This window comes from Perognathus longimembris, chromosome 7 (genome assembly GCF_023159225.1).
Source record: "Perognathus longimembris pacificus isolate PPM17 chromosome 7, ASM2315922v1, whole genome shotgun sequence".
NCBI classification, from domain to species: Eukaryota; Metazoa; Chordata; class Mammalia; order Rodentia; family Heteromyidae; genus Perognathus; species Perognathus longimembris.
The window spans coordinates 1097040-1119072 of NC_063167.1; the positions used below are offsets into that span (position 1 = coordinate 1097040).

General features: G+C 65.4%; 1 protein-coding gene and 1 pseudogene across 1 annotated transcript in view; both read left to right on the plus strand.

Annotated features, from left to right (window-relative positions):
- Window positions 1-15970, plus strand: part of Ski (SKI proto-oncogene) — a 61293-nt gene extending 45323 nt beyond the window's left edge. Inside the window, 8 exon segments of the mRNA XM_048350093.1 lie at window positions 12539-12658; window positions 12757-12872; window positions 13414-13579; window positions 13581-13680; window positions 13793-14085; window positions 15283-15513; window positions 15787-15923; window positions 15925-15970. Of these exon segments, the coding sequence (XP_048206050.1) occupies window positions 12539-12658; window positions 12757-12872; window positions 13414-13579; window positions 13581-13680; window positions 13793-14085; window positions 15283-15513; window positions 15787-15923; window positions 15925-15970 (1209 nt within the window).
- A 1957-nt stretch (window positions 15971-17927) lies between these two features.
- The window catches only part of LOC125354423, an 8766-nt pseudogene continuing 4660 nt past the window's right edge, over window positions 17928-22033 (plus strand).

The window sequence follows — 22033 nt, forward strand, 5'->3', positions numbered from 1 at the left end:
GTCCTGCGCGTCCTGGGGTGCGGCGTCCTGGGGTGCAGGCCCGACCCCGGCTCCCATGGTGCAGGCCCGGCCTGTTGTCTTCATCCGGCTCCGGGAGGGTGGCAGGCAGCCAGGCGTCCATTACAGGCTGCCCTGCCCGCGGGCGAGTCATGGCTGTGGAATGTCTGCTGGGAGCCGCGGAGGGCGGGAGGAGAAGGGAACCTCTCTGCGAAGCACCCCCACCCGGCTCCCACCCCTACTCCAGAACCCAGGCGGAAGCACACCCTCCCCACCCCCCACTGCTGCTGCACAGGCAGACTCCAGCCCGCCTGCTTTCAGCCTGTGTGTGTGTGGGGGGGGTTGGTTGCTTTTCAGGAGCTCCACGGGGACACCCTGTGTCCTCCATTCAGGGGCTTGCCGCATGTGAAGTGGGGTCCTCTGTCCTGGGGGGCTTGCCATGTATGAAGTGGGGTCCTCTGTCCTGGGGGGCTTGCCGCATGTGAAGTGGGGTCCTCTGTCCTGGGGGGCTTGCCATGTATGAAGTGGGGTCCTCTGTCCTGGGGGGCTTGCCGCGTAAGAAGTGGGGTCCCTCTGTCCTGGGGGGCTTGCCGCATGTGAAGTGGGGTCCTCTGTCCTGGGGGGCTTGCCATGTATGAGGCAGGGCCTCTTTTGCAAGGATGAGTGCCAGCTTGTGTCCTCTGGGTCATGGGTCAGCATATGTGCATGGTGTCCCTGGGTCATGGGTCAGCATCGTGCGTGGTGTCCCTGGGTCATGGGTCAGCATATGTGCATGGTGTCCCTGGGTCATGGGTCAGCATCGTGCGTGGTGTCCCTGGGTCATGGGTCAGCATCGTGCGTGGTGTCCCTGGGTCATGGGTCAGCATCGTGCGTGGTGTCCCTGGGTCATGGGTCAGCATCGTGCGTGGTGTCCTCTGGGTCGTGGGTCAGCATATGTGTGTGGTGTTCTCTGGGTCATGGGTCAGCATCGTGCGTGGTGTCCCTGGGTCGTGGGTCAGCATGTGTTTGGTGTCCTCTGGGTCATGGGTCAGCATCGTGCGTGGTGTCCTCTGGGTCGTGGGTCAGCATGTGTGTGGTGTCCTCTGGGTCATGGGTCAGCATATGTGCGTGGTGTCCTCTGGGTCATGGGTCAGCATGTGTGTGGTGTCCTCTGGGTCATGGGTCAGCATATGTGTGTGGTGTCCTCTGGGTCATGGGTCAGCATCGTGCGTGGTGTCCTCTGGGTCATGGGTCAGCATCGTGCGTGGTGTCCCTGGGTCATGGGTCAGCATCGTGCGTGGTGTCCCTGGGTCATGGGTCAGCATGTGTGTGTGGTGTCCTCTGGGTCATGGGTCAGCATGTGCGTGGTGTCCCTGGGTCATGGGTCAGCATATGTGCGTGGTGTCCTCTGGGTCATGGGTCAGCATCGTGCGTGGTGTCCCTGGGTCGTGGGTCAGCATATGTGTGTGGTGTCCTCTGGGTCATGGGTCAGCATCGTGCGTGGTGTCCCTGGGTCATGGGTCAGCATCGTGCGTGGTGTCCTCTGGGTCGTGGGTCAGCATCGTGCGTGGTGTCCTCTGGGTCGTGGGTCAGCATCGTGCGTGGTGTCCCTGGGTCATGGGTCAGCATCGTGCGTGGTGTCCTCTGGGTCGTGGGTCAGCATGTGTGTGGTGTCCTCTGGGTCATGGGTCAGCATCGTGCGTGGTGTCCTCTGGGTCATGGGTCAGCATCGTGCGTGGTGTCCCTGGGTCATGGGTCAGCATGTGTGTGTGGTGTCCTCTGGGTCATGGGTCAGCATGTGCGTGGTGTCCCTGGGTCATGGGTCAGCATCGTGCGTGGTGTCCTCTGGGTCGTGGGTCAGCATCGTGCGTGGTGTCCTCTGGGTCGTGGGTCAGCATCGTGCGTGGTGTCCCTGGGTCATGGGTCAGCATCGTGCGTGGTGTCCCTGGGTCATGGGTCAGCATGTGTGTGGTGTCCTCTGGGTCATGGGTCAGCATGTGTGTGGTGTCCTCTGGGTCATGGGTCAGCATCGTGCGTGGTGTCCCTGGGTCATGGGTCAGCATCGTGCGTGGTGTCCCTGGGTCATGGGTCAGCATCGTGCGTGGTGTCCCTGGGTCATGGGTCAGCATATGTGTGTGGTGTCCTCTGGGTCATGGGTCAGCATCGTGCGTGGTGTCCCTGGGTCATAGGTCAGTATCGTGCGTGGTGTCCTCACAGCACCTAGACACTGGCCACACCTTGTTCGAGGGCCCGCCTCTCTGCAGGTTTGCTGGGCAGTGCAGAAGCAGAGCTCACCTGGCTCTGTCACTCCTCTCTTCCCCAAGGTGACAGCCAGCTCCACGCACTGCCCAGCGCCACACCCAACCCCCGGCCGGGCTGCTGCTTCTTTTTTTATTATTTTATTATTTTATTTTTTTATTTTTTTTTGGCCAGTCCTGGGCCTTGGACTCAGGGCCTGAGCACTGTCCCTGGCTTCTTCCCGCTCAAGGCTAGCACTCTGCCACTTGAGCCACAGCGCCGCTTCTGGCCGTTTTCTATATATGTGGTGCTGGGGAATCGAACCTAGGGCCTCGTGTATCCGAGGCAGGCACTCTTGCCACTAGGCTATATCCCCAGCCCCTGCTTCTTTTTTTTAAAATCATTTAATTTTGTTGTTATTACCAAGGTGTTGTACAGAGGCGCTTGGGAGAAGAGTGCCAAGCGGGCCTCCACAGAGGGTGCAAGCAGGTTCTGGAAGCCTCGGGGTGCTTGGAGAACCACGGAGACAACCTAAGTTAAAGATAAACGGAAGCCAGGCTGCAGAGTTGGCCTTCCCGCCTCCCCTGGGGGTGGGACTGTCTTGCAGATTTGGTCTGCTCCCGCTGTAGTGCCATAGTCAGAAAGCAGGTTAACTTGAGCGTGACACAGAACGTGAATTGCCACGTGTGAAGTAGCTCGGCGACTCGGAGCGCGGTGGGGTTTTCAGGAAAGGGCCGTGGCTCCCGTCGAGCCGGTTCCCAGCGAAGGACCGCAGGTTCTCCCGTGGAAGGAGATCGCTGAGAAGAGGCCCTGTCCTCCCGGTGCGGACGGGGCGTGCTGCGTGGCGAGGCCGGCTGGCCAGGGTGGGGGCCCTGGGGGTCCCCCCTGGGGGGGGTCTTGAGGCGGCCGCTGGGCCTGTAGAAGCCCCAGGCCTCTCTGCGGGCACTTGCTGGGGAACGGCCGTGGCCCGGCCTGCGATCGCGGGCCTGCCTTCCGCGCCGTATCGCCGCCTGGCTGTGGCTGCGAGGGCCCTGGCCCGTCCCGGGCGGGGAGCCCATGCCGACCGGCCCTCGAGCGCCTGTGCGGGCGGCGTGGGCCAGCTGGGACCCGTGCCCGAGAGGGGGTCCCGGCGCCGGGGCTGGCGTGGGCCGGGGAGCCCCCAGTGCTGGCCGCTGAGGGCCGGGCCTCGGGCGGGGCACCGCGTGGCGGCGGGTCTTCTGACACCCGTGGGGTTCGGGATGTGGAAGCCGTGGACGGTGCCCAGCCCCGTCCCAGGGCACGTAGCGTCTCCCCTCCTGTGCTGTTGTTGGTGCTGTTGGGGCCGTGGAAGCCGGGGTCCACCCGGGGTCCTTGAACCCCCTTCCTGTCTCTGGCGGCAGTGGCTGGATCTTGTCACTACCCAGAGGCCACCATTCAGAAGCAACTCTGTGCTTGGTGGGGACTCGGGGGGGGGATGGGGCAGTCAGCCTGAGCCTGTTTGGGGTGGCCACGGCTCCAAGAAGGGCCAGACTCTTGTTCTGCACACCTCCGAGTGTGACAAGTAACAGGCCCCGCCGTGCGGCCCCGCCGCTCCCCTGCCGGCCCTCGGTGGCCAAGAGCCTGGCGGCCTTCGACCTCAGGGCCTGCGGCAGCTCGGGGCCCAGTCTGCTTGGGGAAGCCGGGCAGGGCTGTGCAGGCCCGGGAGCCTGCCCTCTGCTCTCGCTAGTCCACTCTCTCCCCGGTCACGTCTGTGGCCCTGTCTGCCGTGTTCTTGGATTTTCCTGGAGGGCTGTTTTGTTCTGCTCTCCGTTCCCCGTCTCCTTGGTCTTCCTGTAGGTCTCTCCCATTGCGCTGTTGGTTATTGGCGCAGGGGATCGACCCCAGGGGCCTCTGCCAGCCCACTTTCTGGTCCCGGCCACGTGGAGCTCCCTGGTCTGAGAGCGGAGCTGGCCCAGGCCCAGTGCCCTCGGGGCTTCTTCCTGCCAGGGGTCCTGCGTCCTTGTGGTCCCTTCTGACCCCAAGGTCACTGTGGCCCTCCCAGGACAGCCACGGAAACCGTAGCGTGCCGGCTGCCCTGCTTGGGGTCTCAGCACTATGCCAGCGGGCGCTGGTTTCCTGCCATTTGGCTTCTGAGTGCTGTGCACTTAGTCCCGGGCGACCCCATGGGCGGCAGAAGGAGGGGCTGAAGCTCCACGCACAGTGACCTCTCCGTGAAAAACAGTTCCTGTCTGCCTGGCCCTCTGAGCATCAGGAAGTCACCGAATCGGCAGGCGGGCTGACTGAGGGGGCCCCCGTCCCCCCTGAAGTCGGATCTCGCTTTGGTCGTCCAGGCTGACTGAGGGCCCCCGCCCCCCTGAAGTCGGATCTCGCTTTGGTCGTCCAGGCTGACTGAGGGCCCCGCCCCCCTGAAGTCACCTGCGCTCACTGTGTGGCTGGGGCCGGCAGGCATAGGCCCGCGGACCCCAGCCGTGGTTGAGATGGAGCCTCACCGATTCCTGACCCCTGACAGCAATGCCTCATCTCCCAAGTCGCGGGGGTCACAGGCGTGAAGCGAACCACTGTGCCCAGCAAGACCTGGCCATCCGTTCTGTGTCCTCACCTGCTGGTCTGCAGTCACTACCGTATCTGGGGGGAATCTCCGCTTAATGCCGACGCTTCCTAAGTGTGTGTCTGTGTGGGGTGCGCACGCGCGTGTATGTGCGCACACACATGCTCGCGTGCATGCTCACGTACTGGGGCTTGAATCCGGGGCCTGTTGTTTCCCGCGAACGCTGGCACGATTGCCACGCCAGCCACGGCTCCTCTCCTGGCGTGTTGGTGGTCAACTGGAGGTAGAATTCCCACAGACTTCCCTGCCCAGGCTGTCTTCAAAACAGAATTCTCCCATCTCAGCCTCCTGCGTAGCTAGGAGTAGGAGTGTGCCTGACCACGTGTGTGTGTATTTATTCTTCTCTGCCTGGGCCTGCATGTGCCGGGCCATATTTCAGCTCTAAATCTGCACTGTCTTCCAAACTTGAAAACGAATCTTATCTCCTCCTCCTCCTCCTCCTCCTCCTCCTCCCCTCTCCTCCCTCCTCCTCCTTCCTCCTCCTCCTCTTCCTCCCTCCTCCTCCCTCTCCTCCCCTCCTCCTCCTCCTCCTCCTCCTCCTCCTCCTCCTCCTCCTCCTCCTCCTCCTCCTCCTCCCCCCTCTCCTCCTTCCTCCTTCCTCCTCCTTCTTCTCAGTCCTGGTCCTTGGACTCAGGGCCTGAGCACTGTCCCTGGCTTTTTTGCTCAAGGCTAGCACTCTGCCACTTGAGCCACAGCACCACTTCTGGCCATTTTCTATATGTGTGGTGCTGGGGAATTGAACCCAGGGCTTCATGTATTTGAGGCAAGCACTCTACCACTAGGCCGCATTCCCAGCCCCGAAAATAAATCTTACTTCATTGAATTCCACGATGAATTACGCCTGTTGTGAGAAAAGGAACTGCCTTTTAATTTGTACTCTTCGATTAGACGGTAGATGTGTTTTATTAGCTTCCTAGTGCATGTTGGTGTATTCCTGTAACCCAGCCTGGGCACCACAGTGAGGCTCTGCCTCTGAGAAAAGGAGAAGAACCCTGTATATGATCATCATCATGACACTTGTGAGTTTATAAAGTACCTAAAGTACAGAGACCTGGTTTTGCTAATAGGTAAGAACCCCCCCCCCCTTTTTTTTTGTTAGCCCTGGGCCTTGAACTCAGGGTCTGCGCACTGCCCCTGAGCTCCTTTTGCTTAAGGCTGTTACTCTGCCACTTGAGCCGTAGCGCCATTTCTGGCTTTTTCAGCAATTAGTTAAAACAAGAGTGTCGTGGACTCTCCTGCCTGGGCTGGCTTCACACCACCATCCCCATCTCTCGGGCTCCTGAGCACCTGGGGAGACCGGGAGAAGCACGGCGCCCGGCCTGCTGGGGCCCTTCTCTGCGGGGGGACACCAGGGCGCCACCCCACGCGTGCCTCCTGTCCTCCCGAGCCCCTGGGCTGCAGCCCGGTGGACCCCTGGGCAGAGCCTGGAGCTGCGGGAGGCGGCGGAGACAGCCCGAGGGCTGTTCTGGGTGAAAGTGCCCCTCCGGGCACAGGCCACCTCCAGAGCCCGCCCCCCTCCAGACAGCCAGCCCCCTCCAGACAGAGCCCGCCCCCTCCAGACAGAGCCCGCCCCCTCCAGACAGAGCCCGCCCCCTCCAGACAGAGCCCGCCCCCTCCAGACAGAGCCCCGCCCCTCCAGACAGCCCACCCCCTCCAGACAGAGCCCGCCCCCTCCAGACAGAGCCCGCCCCCTCCAGACAGCCAGCCCCCCCTCCAGACAGAGCCCGCCCCCTCCAGACAGAGACCGCCCCCTCCAGACAGAGACCGCCCCCCTCCAGAGCCCGCCTCCTCCAGAGCCTGCCCCCTCCAGACAGAGACCGCCCCCTCCAGACAGAGACCGCCTCCTCCAGAGCCCGCCCCCCTCCAGACAGAGCCCGCCCCCTCCAGACAGCCCACCCCCTCCAGGCAGAGCCCGCCTCCTCCAGAGCCCGCCCCCTCCAGGACCCACCCCCTCCAGAGCCCATCCCCTCCAGAGACCGCCCCCTCCAGACAGAGACCGCCTCCTCCAGAGCCCGCCCCCTCCAGACAGAAGCCCGCCCCCTCCAGGACCCATCCCCTCCAGGCAGAGCCCGCCCCCTCCAGACAGCCCACCCCCTCCAGACAGCCCACCCCCTCCAGGCAGAGCCCCGCCTCCTCCAGGCAGAGCCCGCCTCCTCCAGAGCCCGCCCCCTCCAGGACCCCCCCCCCCTCCAGAGCCCATCCCCTCCAGACAGAGCCCGTCCCCTCCGCCCATCCCCGTCGGTCCCAGTGTGCGGCGTGGGCTTGGGGAGGGACATCCGGCGGGTGGGTCCTGTCACGCATGCTTTCCTGAGCGGGCATCGTTCAGAGGGGGGTTTTCCACACCGCAGCTCTGCAGTGTGGTGGCACGCAGGGTCCCCCTGGGGCGGGTCTCCACCGTGCTGCCCGTGCGCTGTGCTGGTGGGTGTGAGGTGACTGGGCTCACACGGGTGTGTGAGGGTGTTCTGCCACTGTGCACTCGGTGGCCGCAGCAGCTCCGTGTTCCCGCCAGCAGGCTACGGGACGCCTGCGCCCCAGCTGAGCCTCAGGGGCAGAGGCCGCGCCCCAGCAGGCGCTGAGCTTCTCGTAGTGTTCATTGGAGGTAAGGACATTGCAGCTGGAGAAGTATCTCGCAAGGCCCGTGTTGGGATTCAAACCCGGTACAAGCTCTACCAGCCCCCCTACCTCCAGCCCCCAGTCAATTTGTTAATGAGCGGGGTTTGTTGTTTATCAGACACTGAGATTTATAATTTTCTCCAGTTCTGTAGGTATTTTTTACCACTTAATTGGTGGTGTACTTTGAAGCACAAAAGTTTGTTTTGTGTTAGTACTCGAGCTTGAACTTAGGACTTTATACTTTCTCTTTGCCTTTTATGATCAAGGCCGGTGCTTTACCATTTGAGCCACAGCTCCTCTTCTGGTTTTATGCTGGTTAATGGGAGATAAATCTCACATTTAGGCTGGTTGTGCACGGTGACATTGGGTCAGTGTGTGGATGTGTGTGCACGGTGACATTGGGTCAGTGTGTGGATGTGTGCACGGTGACATTGGGTCTCAGCGTGTGGATGTGTGTGCACAGTGACATTGGGTCAGCGTGTGGATGTGTGTGCACGGTGACATTGGGTCTCAGCGTGTGGATGTGTGTGCACGGTGACATTGGGTCTCAGCGTGTGGATGTGTGTGCACGGTGACATTGGGTCTCAGCGTGTGGATGTGTGTGCACGGTGACGTTGGGTCAGCGTGTGGATGTGTGTGCACGGTGACATTGGGTCTCAGCGTGTGGATGTGTGTGCACGGTGACATTGGGTCATAGTGTGTGGATGTGTGTGCACGGTGACATTGGGTCAGTGTGTGGATGTGTGTGCACGGTGACATTGGGTCTCAGCGTGTGGATGTGTGTGCACGGTGACATTGGGTCTCAGCGTGTGGATGTGTGTGCACGGTGACATTGGGTCAGTGTGTGGATGTGTGTGCACGGTGACATTGGTCAGTGTGTGGATGTGTGTGCACGGTGACATTGGGTCTCAGCGTGTGGATGTGTGTGCACGGTGACATTGGGTCTCAGCGTGTGGATGTGTGTGCACGGTGACATTGGGTCAGTGTGTGGATGTGTGTGCACGGTGACATTGGGTCAGCGTGTGGATGTGTGTGCACGGTGACATTGGGTCTCAGCGTGTGGATGTGTGTGCACGGTGACATTGGGTCTCAGCGTGTGGATGTGTGTGCACGGTGACATTGGGTCAGCGTGTGGATGTGTGTGCACGGTGACATTGGGTCTCAGCGTGTGGATGTGTGTGCACGGTGACATTGGGTCAGCGTGTGGATGTGTGCACGGTGACATTGGGTCAGCGTGTGGATGTGTGTGCACGGTGACATTGGGTCAGCGTGTGGATGTGTGTGCACGGTGACATTGGGTCAGTGTGTGGATGTGTGTGCACGGTGACATTGGGTCAGTGTGTGGATGTGTGTGCACGGTGACATTGGGTCAGTGTGTGGATGTGTGTGCACGGTGACATTGGGTCTCAGCGTGTGGATGTGTGTGCACGGTGACATTGGGTCAGCGTGTGGATGTGTGTGCACGGTGACATTGGGTCAGCGTGTGGATGTGTGTGCACGGTGACATTGGGTCAGCGTGTGGATGTGTGTGCACGGTGACATTGGGTCTCAGCGTGTGGATGTGTGTGCACGGTGACATTGGGTCTCAGCGTGGGTGTGTGTGCACGGTGACATTGGGTCTCAGCGTGTGGATGTGTGTGCACGGTGACATTGGGTCAGCGTGTGGATGCGTGTGCACGGTGACATTGGGTCTCAGCGTGTGGATGTGTGTGCACGGTGACATTGGGTCAGCGTGTGGATGTGTGTGCACGGTGACATTGGGTCAGTGTGTGGATGTGTGCACGGTGACATTGGTCTCAGCGTGTGGATGTGTGTGCACGGTGACATTGGGTCAGCGTGTGGATGTGTGTGCACGGTGACATTGGGTCAGCGTGTGGATGTGTGCACGGTGACATTGGGTCTCAGCGTGTGGATGTGTGTGCACGGTGACATTGGGTCAGTGTGTGGATGTGTGTGCACGGTGACATTGGGTCTCAGCGTGTGGATGTGTGTGCACGGTGACATTGGGTCAGCGTGTGGATGTGTGTGCACGGTGACATTGGGTCAGTGTGTGGATGTGTGTGCACGGTGACATTGGTCAGCGTGTGGATGTGTGTGCACGGTGACATTGGGTCTCAGCGTTGGATGTGTGTGCACGGTGACATTGGGTCAGCGTGTGGATGTGTGTGCACGGTGACATTGGGTCAGCGTGGTGGATGTGTGTGCACGGTGACATTGGGTCAGCGTGTGGATGTGTGTGCACGGTGACATTGGGTCAGTGTGTGGATGTGTGTGCACGATGACATTGGGTCAGCGGTGTGATGTGTGCACGGTGACATTGGGTCAGTGTGTGGATGTGTGCACGGTGACATTGGGTCAGCGTGTGGATGTGTGTGTGCACCATGTGTTTGAGGCTTCTCAGCAGCAGCACAGACAGGTCTGCGTCAAGGCTTCTTTCCAGTTTTGAAAGCCTCGTGGACACAGGGCAGGCGTTGGGCCTCTCTGTGCACCAGCATGGCTGCTTCCCGGAGGCTCTGGGCACCAGGTGGAGCTGGTGTTGCCCGGGTGTCTTGCCCCAGACTCTCTTGCGTGCCGTGGTTCCCTGGCAGCATGCCTCTGGGAGTCACATGCTGTGGAGTCCGCAGGCCCGTCTGGTTGGGCAGGAGCCCCTGTTGGCGTGTGGCGGGTGCTGGTGGCTCACACCTGTAATCCTGAGCTGCTCACAAGGCTGAGCCTGAGCGAGGACGGTGGTTTGAAGTGGGACGTGCAGGCGTGCCTTACGTGTCGAGTGCCAGGCTCGAGTGGAAAGGCCAGGTGAGAACCCGAGGCCGAGTTGGAGCCGAGCAGATTGCGTGTGCACGCAAATACATTCACACGGGTCTGAGCCGTTGTGTTGGGGTGCTCTTGAGTGCGCACCCGGCAGCACACCCCTTGTCCACTGCAGCCTGTGTAGAGGGGGCTGGGAGGGCTGGAGAGGGCTGGGGGCGGGGCTGGAGGGGATTGAGGGGGCGGGGGGGGGCTGGCTTCGCCACAGCAGCTCCTGCCTGTGGGCCCCCAGGCAGTCTGAGCGGCCCCCCCTTGGGGGTCCACCAGCTTCAGGTGAGGTCTCCCCAGCTCTGGGTGGCGTGGAGGCCGCGCCCAGCCTTCCCGAGCCGGCACGTACCCGGCACGGCGGCTCCTGCTGTCAGGGTGTGTGTGCTTGGATGTGGGGGGCAAGCGTTCACCGTCCAGAGCGCAGAGGGCCAGTGGCACCGGGCGGCCCTGCGGCTGGCGCCTGGCCCGCGGCCTGGGCACCGGGGTCGGGGTCGGGTCCGCCTCGCAGGCGGCTCCGTCCCGGCCCGAGCCTGAGCCTCCTGTGTACCGGGCCGGGCCCCAGCCTTCCCCTGCCGGGGGCTGACCAGGGCCGCCCTGGAGGTGACCGGCGCTCGCCGGTCTTCTCAGAAGTGGGTGCAGCGGCCAGTCCTTGGGGCACAGCTTGACCCTGTGGCCTGCTGGCTGGGCCCCGGGCCCTGCTGTGATCAGCCCGATGAGGGTGGTCCTTTCCTGACCGTGTCAGTCTTCCTTTGTGCTTTGTGCTCCCTGTTGCTTGGTGTTAACGCGGAGTCCCTGTCATCACCAGGCCTTGGAATGCGCCCCACTCTGCCCCAGAAGAGGCGCTGTGTGCCAACAGACTTTCTCTCTAGACAGTCTCAGAGTTGTCCTAGCTGCTGGAAAGACGAGCCCCAAGGGACCCCATTTCCTCAGGGTGGCTGTTGGGTACCCACGGTGCAGAGCCGTGACAGCCACAACCAGCTGTAGGGGAGGCCTGGTGCGGGCGCCCCACACCCCGAGTCCAGGCCCCGGTGCTGTCTGTGGTCAGCATGGGGCCAAGCTGGGCCTTGTGGCTTTTCTCTGGGTGCAAACAATGCTCACTTTCCCACCTGCTCTGGCACCTGCTCAGACAGGAAGCCCCACCTGGTGGCATCAACTCCCCCCCCCCCCGCCCTCTGCCCTCCCTCTGGGAGGGGTCTGCAGTTCCAGAAGGAGACTGCCACCCCAGCCTCCTGCCCCCACGGGGCATGTCTGGCTGTGTGCAGCTCCCCCCCCCCCCAATACAGCGCTAGACCCTAGAAAGCTCCAGTACGGGGGCGTGTCTTCATCTCCTTCCACTGCTGAGCCCTGGCTCACTTCTGGCGCTGCCCCAGGGGCTGGGTACCCCTCGGGCCTCAGCCCCTCTTCACAACACCACTCTGCCTGCCTTCTGGTGCCCCCCCCCCCCCCCGCCGTGCGTATCTGTTTGTGGAAACAGCTCCACATGGGGTAACTGATGGACTGCCCCCCATTTCCCTCAGGCAGGTCCCGTCCTCACCCCTAGGGCCCTTCCCATGGGGTGCGTGTCCCCAGGGCCCCTTCCCTGTTGGCTCTCTGCCCCCCAGGCCCCTTGGCTGAAGGTGAGGCCCGACCTCTGCAGCCTTAGCCGTCTTCCTGGGTCCACCCGCCAGGGGCTGCTGCAGACCTTGGCCTCGAGACTTGCTGCCTGGGGCAACCGAGGGCCCAGCTCTCGACGCTTGGGCCCGGGCATGCGAGAGGCCCACGTGCCGCAGGCTCGCTGAGCCCTGTGCTCGGGGGGACCCAGGTCCTCATTATCTCGTGGGTGATGTGCTCCCGCCTCGGCAGGCCGCTTGGGCCGTGCTGTCTGAGGGGGGAGTGCCGGCTTTCTTGGCGCCCCAGAGCTGGGGCTGGGGAGGGGCCTCTTCCTCCGGCACAGGCACGCCGCAGCCAGGCCGCTCCCGGGCCCCCGCGCTGCCCGAGGCCCCCGCCGGCCGACTCGGCTCCCGTCGCCTCGCGGGGCGCGGTGAGGGGCGCGCCTGGCGAGGCGTCCACAGGACCTTGGGGGTGCGGAAGCGTGGCCCCAGCCCTGGAGGTCAGGGGACTTAGGAGTCAGGCAAAGCCACTGTGGCAGCTGGCGTGGGTCCCCCCCCCCCCCAGCCTCTGCAGCTGCAGCGTGAGGTCAGCTCACAGCCGCCCACAGCACCGGCTTTGTTCTTGGGGCGGCTCTGGCGGGGGAGGGGAGGGCAGGTCTGGGTGGTCATGGTGCTCACGGGGTGCCGGGGGAGAGCCCCCACCCCACCCCAGGGCCAACAGAGCCTTTCCTGTTGACCACAGGTCTCGGAACCTCCAGCCTCCATGAGACCCAAACCCGACGACTCTCCCCAGTGCCCCGCATCCTCGGAGAAGGACAAGCAATCCAGCTGGCTGCGGACCTTGGCCGGTTCCTCCACCAAGGTGGGGCAGGGGCAGGGGCAGGAGGGGCCGTCAGAAACCCTTGGGAGGAGGGCGCGGGGCCCGCCCCGGGCTGACACTCACACACAAGTCTCTTGCAGAGCCTTGGCTGCCCTCACCCCCGCCAGCGCCTCTCTGCTTTCCGACCCTGGTCCCCCGCAGTCTCAGCGAGCGAGAAGGAGATCTCCCCGCACCTCCCAGCCCTGATCCGAGACAGGTGAGCGTGCGTGCGTACTGCGGGTGTGGGCTCACGCAGCCCCACCTGCCGGGGGCTTCTTCCCTGGGGACGGTGCGGCCCTGTGCGCAGGCCCTCTCGGGGCCCGGCATTTGTGGGTCTCCATCTTAGGAGCGTGGCATCGAGATTCAGAGTTGGTAGCTGGGCGCGTGGCTCACGCCTGTAACCCCAGCTACTCAGGAGTCCTGAGCTCTGAGGAACGAGGTTCCAGCCAGCTGGGGCAGAACAATCCATGAAGCTCCATTTCCAGTTAGTAAGCATAGCCAGACTGGAGGCATGGCTCGAGCGGTAGAGCACCAGCTGTGGGAACAAAAAAAGCCGAGGGAGAACTACAGGCCCCGAGTTCAAGGCCCGGTACTGGGGAAAAAAATAGAAAACTGAATGAGATTCAGAGTTGGAGGAGAGAGTGTTTCCCCTGGCGCGGCGGGGCAGTCGGTTCTGCCGGCCGCGGGCGGGGCCGGGGCTCTGGCGGGTGGGCAGCCGGCAGGGGCTCGCAGGACTTGAACTCGTGTGTGCCCTGCAGCTTTTACTCCTCCTACAAGAGCTTCGAGACGGCGGTGGCCCCCAACGTGGCGCTCGCCCCGCCGGCCCAGCAGAAGGTGGTGCACAGCCCGCCCTGTGCCACGGTGGTGTCGCGGGCCCCCGAGCCCCTCCCCACCTGCATCCAGCCTCGGAAGCGGAAGCTGACTGGTGGACACCCCGGGAGCCCCAGAGACGCTGGTGCCCACGGCTGCCCCGGAGGAGGACAAGGACTCAGAGGCTGAGGTCGAGGTGGAGAGCAGAGAGGGCTGTAAGTCCACGCCGGGGGGGCCCGGGGGGCCCGGGGGGGCGGGGACCCAGCGGGCCTGAGTCCCCAAGGCCCGTCTCCAGAGCACCTGCTGACCCTGCCCGTCTCTCCGCAGTCACCTCCTCCCTGTCCTCGCTGTCCTCCCCGTCCTTCACCTCGTCCAGCTCCGCCAAGGACCTGAGCTCCCCCGGCGCCCACGCCCCCCCCGCCCCCGCTCCAGAGGCCGCGGCCCACGCCGACGCCCCGAGTGGGCTGGAGGCCGAGCTGGAGCACCTGCGGCAGGCCCTGGAGGGCGGGCTGGACACCAAGGAAGCCAAAGAGAAGTTCCTGCACGAAGTGGTCAAGATGCGCGTGAAGCAGGAGGAGAAGCTGAACGCAGCCCTGCAGGCCAAGCGCAGCCTCCACCAGGTGAGGCCCCCGCCTCCCCCTCCCCCCCCCCCCGCCGGCCCCCCTAGAGGCCGCCCCACTGCAGGGACGGCCAGGCTTCGCAGGCGTCAGGGCCACGGGCCTCCTGAGTGGCGGGGCCACCAGTGTGTGTCACCGGAGCCAGCTTCCTGACGGAGCTGAGCCCTCAGGCTCCTCCTCGCGTGACCCTCGCACTCTCCCACGTGCCTGCCCGCTCGGCGCGCACACCCAGGGAGCGCTCCTGCCGCGGGCTTGGCCGCACTCCGCATCCAAGCCCGGGGGCCACAAAAAGCAAAAGCAGGGCGTTGGCGACCGTGAAGGGCCCTGCTCCGCACTGAGCCACCAAGCCAGGGCGGCCTCCGGGGGTCACCAGCAGTCGAGCCGAGCGTTCCTGGAGCACACGATTCTGGGGACACAGCCTCCTGTCTGGCGCCACGTCACTGTGTGTTGTACGGCAGCTCTGCTCCAGTGCCTCCTTTTTATTTAGTAGTCAGTCCTGGGCCTTGGACTCAGGCCTGAGCACTGTCCCTGGCTTCTTTTTGCTCAAGGCTAGCACTCTGCCACTGGAGCCACAGCGCCACTTCCAGCTGTGTCTTTGTATGTGGTACTGAGGAATCGAACCCAGGGCTTCGTGTATGTGAGGCGAGCGCTCTACAGCTAGGCCACATTCCCAGCCCCTGGTGCCTCCCTTTTTTACACTGTTTCTGATCTGAGTCAGTGTGCAGCAGCTGGGGTGGGGGAGCGGGAGGGGGGCAACGGCCTCCGCCTGGCTTCCCCAGGGACCCAGCATCCAGCCATGGTGGCCTGCTGTGCGGCAAGGCCACCCATTGTCGAAGTCACGCCGCAGCCTGTGTCTGGCAGCTTCACGAGCGTGGGCTTTAGCACAACACAACCCTGCCAGTCGCGGGGCTTCAGGACTTCACCCGTCCACGCTCCTGGGGTGTCTGAGTCACCCCAGCCACTGGGCGGGGGCGGGACTCCCACGTGTGCTTTCCGAGGAGTGTGTGGGGTGGGCATGAGTCACCGTGCCGTTCTGGCGAGTGGGGGAGGGCACCGGGCTGCGCCAAGGCTGGCGAGGACGCCATCTGGCTGGGCTAGGGGACAGCCCACCCCGGAGCGCGGCCCGCGGAGCGGAGGAGGCCGAAGCAGCGGCCGAGGGGCCAGGGCGGGCCGCCCGTGTGACCTCGAGCCCTCTCCCAGGAGCTGGAGTTCCTGCGGGTGGCCAAGAAGGAGAAGCTGCGGGAAGCCACGGAGGCCAAGCGGAGCCTGAGGAAGGAGATCGAGCGCCTCCGAGCCGAGAACGAGAAGAAGATGAAAGAGGCCAACGAGTCGCGCGTGCGCCTGAAGCGGGAGCTGGAGCAGGCGCGGCAGGCGCGGGTGTGCGACAAGGGCTGCGAGGCCGGCCGCCTGCGGGCCAAGTACTCGGCTCAGGTAGGGGGGCGGGGGGAGGAGGGGGGGGAGGGGGGATGGAGGAGGGGGGGACGGAGAAGGAGGGGGGGTGGAGGGGCTGCAGGCCGGCCGCCTGCGGGCCAAGTACTCGGCTCAGGTGCGGGGGGGGGGGGGGGGGGGGGATGGGGGATGGAGGAGGGGGGGTGGAGGGGCTGCAGGCCGGCCGCCTGCGGGCCAAGTACTCGGCTGGGGGGGGCGGCCGCGCAGGCGCGTGGATCCCGGCCCGCGGCGCTGACCCCCCGCGTCCCCTTGCAGATCGAGGACCTGCAGGCGAAGCTGCAGCACGCGGAGGCCGACCGCGAGCAGCTGCGGGCCGACCTGCTGCGGGAGCGCGAGGCCCGCGAGCACCTGGAGAAGGTGGTGAAGGAGCTTCAGGAGCAGCTGTGGCCGCGGCCCGAGCGCGCGGGGCGGCGAGGGCAGCCCCGAGCTGGAGCCCTAGCCGGAGCCCTAGCCCGGCCCTAGCCCGGCCCCAGCCCGGCCCCAGCCCGGCCCCCGACTCCAGCACCGCGCAGGCGCAGGCCCGGCCCCGCCCCCGCCGCACCGCGCCGGCGCCGGCCCGGCCCCGCCCCCCCCGCCGCACCGCGCAGGCGCCGGCCCGGCCCCCGCCCCCGCGGCCGCCCAGCACCACGTCTCTACTGTGCCTATTACCAAACGAGTGTTTGCAGCCACACCTTGGGAGCCCATGCGAGTTTTTTCTACTGGCCAGGCCCGCGCGCCGCGCCGCGCCGGGGCGCCCTCACCCCGACACTTTCGTTATAAGCTATTTAAGACCCTCGAGGAGACTGGACGCCGCTCCGCCGCGAGCGCGTTTCTAGTGACTGACTTTGGCCGCCCGGCGCCGGCGGGCGGCCCGGGAAGCCATCGCCGCTCATCCGCGCGCGGCCGCCCCCGGGCAGCAAGGGTTTTCTTCAGAGTCTATTTTTTCAGCGACAAGGGCCCGGTCTCCCTGCCCTGCCCTGCCCGGAAGCGGAAGCGGGGGGAGACCGCCGCGTGCGAGATGAGCCCCCACACTGCCCGCCTTACCGCCGCCCTGCGCCCCCCCACCGCCGGCCCGCCCGGCCCCCCCCCCCCCCCCGCCGGGCGGAGGCCGCAGCTTTGGAACAAATAGCATTACACCCCCCCTTTTTGTTACTCGTTCATTTACACGTATCTCTGTCCGGAACTGCACTTTGTCCCCGCCGCCCCCTCTTTCTACTCCCCGGTTAGCCGAGGTTTTTACCGATTTCTAGAGCAGTTCAAACCCGAAGTGCGGAGTGCTTAGAAATCCCCTCTGGTGCTTGGTTGAACAAGGGAATCACAAGAACACGAACACGCAGACACTGAACTTGGGGGTCGTTCTGTGCCTTCCAGCGTCCTGTACAGCCACCCCGACTCCCGTCTTCGTACCCCCAAAGCGACGCCTCCAGTAGCGACCGGGTCTGCCGCCGTCGGAACCCGTCGGAACCCGTTACCCGCATTTACTCCAGATCGTCTTGTTTACGCCCCCCGTTACGTCCATGCACATGGTATAAGGTGTCTGACGCCCAAGCTTGAAAGCCGGGTTTTCCCGTCGACGGGAGGCCGCCCTCCCCCCGCGCGGCCGCGGCCCCGGCTCGCCCCCGCGCCTGCGCGGGCACCAGCGACCGCGAGGAGGACGCCGTCGAGGGGGGAGGCGGGGCCGCCGCCCCGCCCCCCGCCGGGCCCTCCCCCCCCTCAAGTGCAATGCAAAGGGACATGGTGGACAGGCAGCGACCGTTCGGGAATCTTTCCTTTCGCTTCTTTTCTTTTGCGGTGACGAAACCTGTATGCACGGGATGCCGCGCCCTCCCGGGTGCCCGCCCCCCGCGCCCGCCTCCCCCGCGCCCGCCCGCGGGCGCCGGGGCCGCGTCCCGCCCAGGGCGGGCTGGTGATGCCACATGCAGAATGCGGTTTTTCGGCCTTGTTTTCTAGAGTTGTGTTTTTTTCAGTCATTTCTTCAAGGGAAACTAAACGGTTTCGTTGGAGCAAAGCTTTAATGTGTCGGCGTGCTTCTGTGTGGCCGTCCGGCCGCGGGTCCGGAGGGCGGGGAGCCAGGTCCCGCCGTCGAGCCCCGGAAGGTCACGGTCTGCTCAGCAGCGGCGGGACGGAGCCGCTCCCCGCCCATCGCTCCCCGCCCGCCGCCCCCCGGCCCGGCCCGGCCCGGCCCGCACCGCTGTCCGCGCACCGGCACCACGGGGCCCCGGACGACCCGGCCCCCCCGGCCCCCCAGACAGCGGGGACCCGACCCGCAGCCCCAGCCCTGGGCCTGCCACGCGGCCGCCACCCCGCCGGCTGCGGCGGCTCTGGGGAGGCGGAGGGGGCGGGGGCGGGGGGGGGGGAGAGGAGGTCCCCGCCATCGCACCGGCTGCTGACCCCTGTGTGTGAAGCCCGTCGCCGCGATGGTTGTGTCCGCTCCACTCATCGCCATCCTGAAAGGTTTCTAACGGAGGGAAAATCCAACAGCAATAACACTCATATCCGTGAGCAGCTACCCGGCCCCGCCCCCGGCCCCGCCCCGCCCACACCTCATCCCCGTCCACACCCCGGCCATGCCCCGCCCACGGCCCCGCCCCGCCCATGGCCCCGCCCCGCCCACACCTCATCCCCGTCCACGCCCCGCCCACACCCCCGGCCATGCCCCGCCCACGGCCATGCCCCGCCCACACCTCATCCCCGTCCACGCCCCGCCCACACCCCCCTCGGCCACACACCCCGCCCATGCCCCGCCCACGGCCCCGCCCACACCCCGGCCATGCCCATCCCCGTCCACACCCCGCCCACAGCCCCCGCCCCGCCCATACCCCCCCCCCGCCACACCCCGTCCCCCGGCCACCACCCCGCCCATACCCCCCTGGCCATACCCGTCCCCGGCCACACCCCCCCCGCCCACAGCCCTGGCCACACCCCCGTCCATACCCCCATCCACACCCCGTCCCCACCCCCCAGTCCCCACCCCGCCCACACCCCCGCTTCCGTACAGCTAGCCCTGTAAAAACAACTCGCCTGTACATACTTTTTTTCCTTTTTCACGGTTGTATTATACATGTATATGGTGTTCCTTTTTCAGAAACCTTTCTTACCTGGTAGATGTTTTGTTTGCTGGGTTGTTTTTAACTGAGGAAAAAAATACGCCCGTCTGCCAGAGGGGACGGGCTGCCTGGGGCGCCCCCTCCCCCCGCGTGGCGCCCCCTCTCCCCCCTCCCCCCGCGTGGCGCCCCCTCTCCCCCCTCCACCCCCCACCCCCCCGCGTGGCGTACCCACGTCCGCCACCCGGGCTTGTCCCTCGCGCCCGCCCCTCCCCCCCCCCCGCCCCCCGCCACGCCCGGGCCGAGGGAGTCGCCCCCCCTCGCCTCGCCCGAGCTCTGAGTCGAGTCTCCAAGGACTTTTTTTTTTGTTTCCAACTAAGGAAGAAAGCCCCCGCCCGCCCATCCGTTCATAACCACCGAGCCCTGCATCCTCCCGAGTCCTATGCTGCTAATGACAATACGATGGCTTACTCTGCTATTTGAAAACTATTTTTATGTAATTAATGTATGCTTTCTTGTTTATAAATGCCTGATTTAAAAAAGGAAAAGAAAAGGCTTGGCATATTTATCCATCGCTGTGTACCTGTTAGTCCTTTGCTGCCCGGCCCCACTCCGGAAACAGATGCCATTGTACAATAAAGGACTTTGACACGACGGCGGGCCGCTTGCTTGGGCCCCGAGCCCCTCCTCTGAAGGGGGGGCCCTCAGGGCCCCGAGACCACCGCCCCAGCTCTCCTCGCCCCTCGCCGTGCCACAGGTCACGGCTTTGGGTGTAGCCAGTAGTCAGTGCCAGGCAGAGACGGGCTGAGCACCGCTCTTTCTGGCTGGACCTCCACAAGCGCCTGCTGGAGCTAAGTCTCCTGCCAGATCTGGGGGGGGCAGAGCCCAGCGCCCTGTCCTGAGGACAAAGTGGAGCCACAGACCCCACAGGCACAGGATCTGGGGGGGGCAGAGCCCAGCGCCCTGTCCTGAGGACAAAGCGGGGCCACAGACCCCACAGGGCACAGGGACTTGCACCCTAGTCCACGGGAGCCTCTCGTTGGGCTGCCAGTTGCGCCCCCCCCCCCCCCCGGCCCAGGTCCCCAGTGCGGCCTGGCCCCTCATCAAGGCCATTTAGTTCCTTGTTCAGGAGATGGGCAGGGCTCTGCCCAGTATCCTTTGGCAAGACTCCGGAATTCCCCTCTCCAGATCTGACCTCCCCGAGACCATCCCTTCTGGTCCTGGCTTCCCCCGGCCGCGCCCCTCCTGCGCCCCTCCTGCGGGCCGGCTCGCCCAGCGGGAGGAGCCGCGGGGGCTGCTGGGCGCTGGTGGCCGGCTCCCTTCGGGTTGTGGCCCCCAGCCATTTCCAGGATCAGTCAGGATGGCGGCTGCTCAGGACCTGGAAGGACCGGGCGGGCGTGGAGGGGGCTGCTGGCCACGGCTGTGGTTGGTCTTGGGGAGGCAGTGGGGTTCGCATGCATACCTGACCTGTCAGGACATGGGGGGGGCGGTGGCGCCCTCCCTCTAAAACGCAGCTGTGGGGTGCTGGGCGGTGGTTGCTGGGGACCCCGGGCCTGGCCCTCACTTCCAGTCGGGACTCGGGCAGGAGGACCCCTGACCTATGCGGAAGACAGATGGCCCCGGGGTGCGCGACTCCACTCTAGCTGCCCCCAGCTCCCCCGCCCGTCTGTGCTCACAGGCTCGTGGTCTCCTTCCTCGAACCGCGTGCTGGCTTCTGGGGGGCGAACCACAGCCAAGAGCACAGGTCCTTATGGGGGGGGTGCCAGGCCCCCTGTGGGAAACGGAAGCCCCCGCGACGCCCTCCAAACCACCCCACCTGCACTGAGAACATGGTAGCCTGGGAAGCCTAGGCTCCCCGAAAGGAGAAGCCCCCCCCCACCCCGCAGAGCCTGTGCCCGAGGGCAGGGTGGGGCTGTGGCCAATGCGCACCCCGCAGGGTGTGAAGCCGGGGCCCTCCCCCAGGTCCTGGGAAGGGGGGGACGGGCAGGGCGTGCTGGGACTGGACGCTGGCCCACCACGGCTGCCTGCCCTGGCCTTTGTGACGCAGATGGCCATCTGCAGCCAGGCCGGTGCCAGGCGGGTGGGGGCCTCGGGTTCGGGGGGCGCCCAGCCCTGGAGCAGGTGGCTCGTTGCAGGTGGGGGCCTCGGGTTCAGGGGGCCTTCCTGCCCTCCCCGGCAGGAAGCTGAGTGCCGGCTCCAGCCCACATCGCTCCTGCCGCGCAGAGGACTTTCTAGAAGCCCAGTGGACAGGTCACGTGAAGGAGGGAGCCCGGGACGAGAGGCTCCTCATGAAGCGGGGGCTGCCCTGGGCCAGACCACAAGTGCCTAAGCCTCCTGGCGGGGCGGGCCACCTCTTGTAGCCCCTCCGCGCCCGCTCTCCCGGGCATGGGAGGAGCGTCCTCTGCCCCGTTGTGCTGGGTGCCCAACCCGAACCGCCCCACCCAGTCCCAGAGTTCAGGGCTGCAGAGGTCAAAGGCCTGGGGCAAGCCAGGCCCCCGCCCAGGCCGGTTCCTCCAGCCAGTCATTGCTGTGGGCCCAGCCCCGGGACCCAGAGAGTCCGAGGCCCCCATGCCCGCCGGGGGCCCCTCTCAACCTCCGGGGCCCCTCCTGCAAGGCCCATCCGCAAGACGCTGGCCCTCCCAGTGCCCTTGGCTCTGGTTCCCTCTGGCACGGCAGCTCCTCAAAGGGTCACTGAAGGAGGGTACACGGGGCCCCCCACTTCCTCCCCTTTCTAAGGCCTGCTCCTGGGGCCAGGAGTAGGGGGCATCCAGGCCGAGAACCTCTGCAGTCAGCAGGCCTCCTGCCGTGGAAGGCTGGTGCCTACTCTAGCACGCGTGTCTGTGCATACGGGTGCATGTGTGCGGTGTGTGTACACGGGTCCGTGTGCACGTGGGGTGCGTGTGTGCATCGGGATGGTGTGTACACCCGTTGTCTTGCACATGGGGGTGGGTGTGCACATTGTGTACATGTGTGTACAACAGGTGTCTTGCACATTGGGGTGCATGTGTGCGTTGTGTGTACATTGGGTATGTGTGCACGTGGGGTACGTGTGTGCATCGTGATGGTGTGTGTACATCGAGTGCCTTGCACGTGGGGTGGGTGTGCACATTGTGTACGTGTGTACATCAGGAATCTGCACATTGGGGTGCATGTGCGTGTTGTGTACATGTGTGTACATCAGGTGCCTTGCACATGGGGTGGGTGTCCACCGCCCACCTCCCGGGGCCCCGCGCGGCTCGCCGGCTGGGCCCGCGTCCGCTCCCCGCCGCCGTCGGGGCCGAGCGGGGTGGGCGCCTCCGGAATTCCGACGGGCCGGGCTGGCGGCTGGGGGCGGGGCCGGGCGGGGGCGGGGCCGGGGCCGGACGGGCTGGCGGCCAGGGGGCGGGGCAGGCCGGAATGGCGGCCAGGGGGCGGGGCCGGCGGGGGGCGGGGGCCGGGTGGGCTGGCGGCCGGGGGCGGGGCCGGGTGGGCTGGCGCCG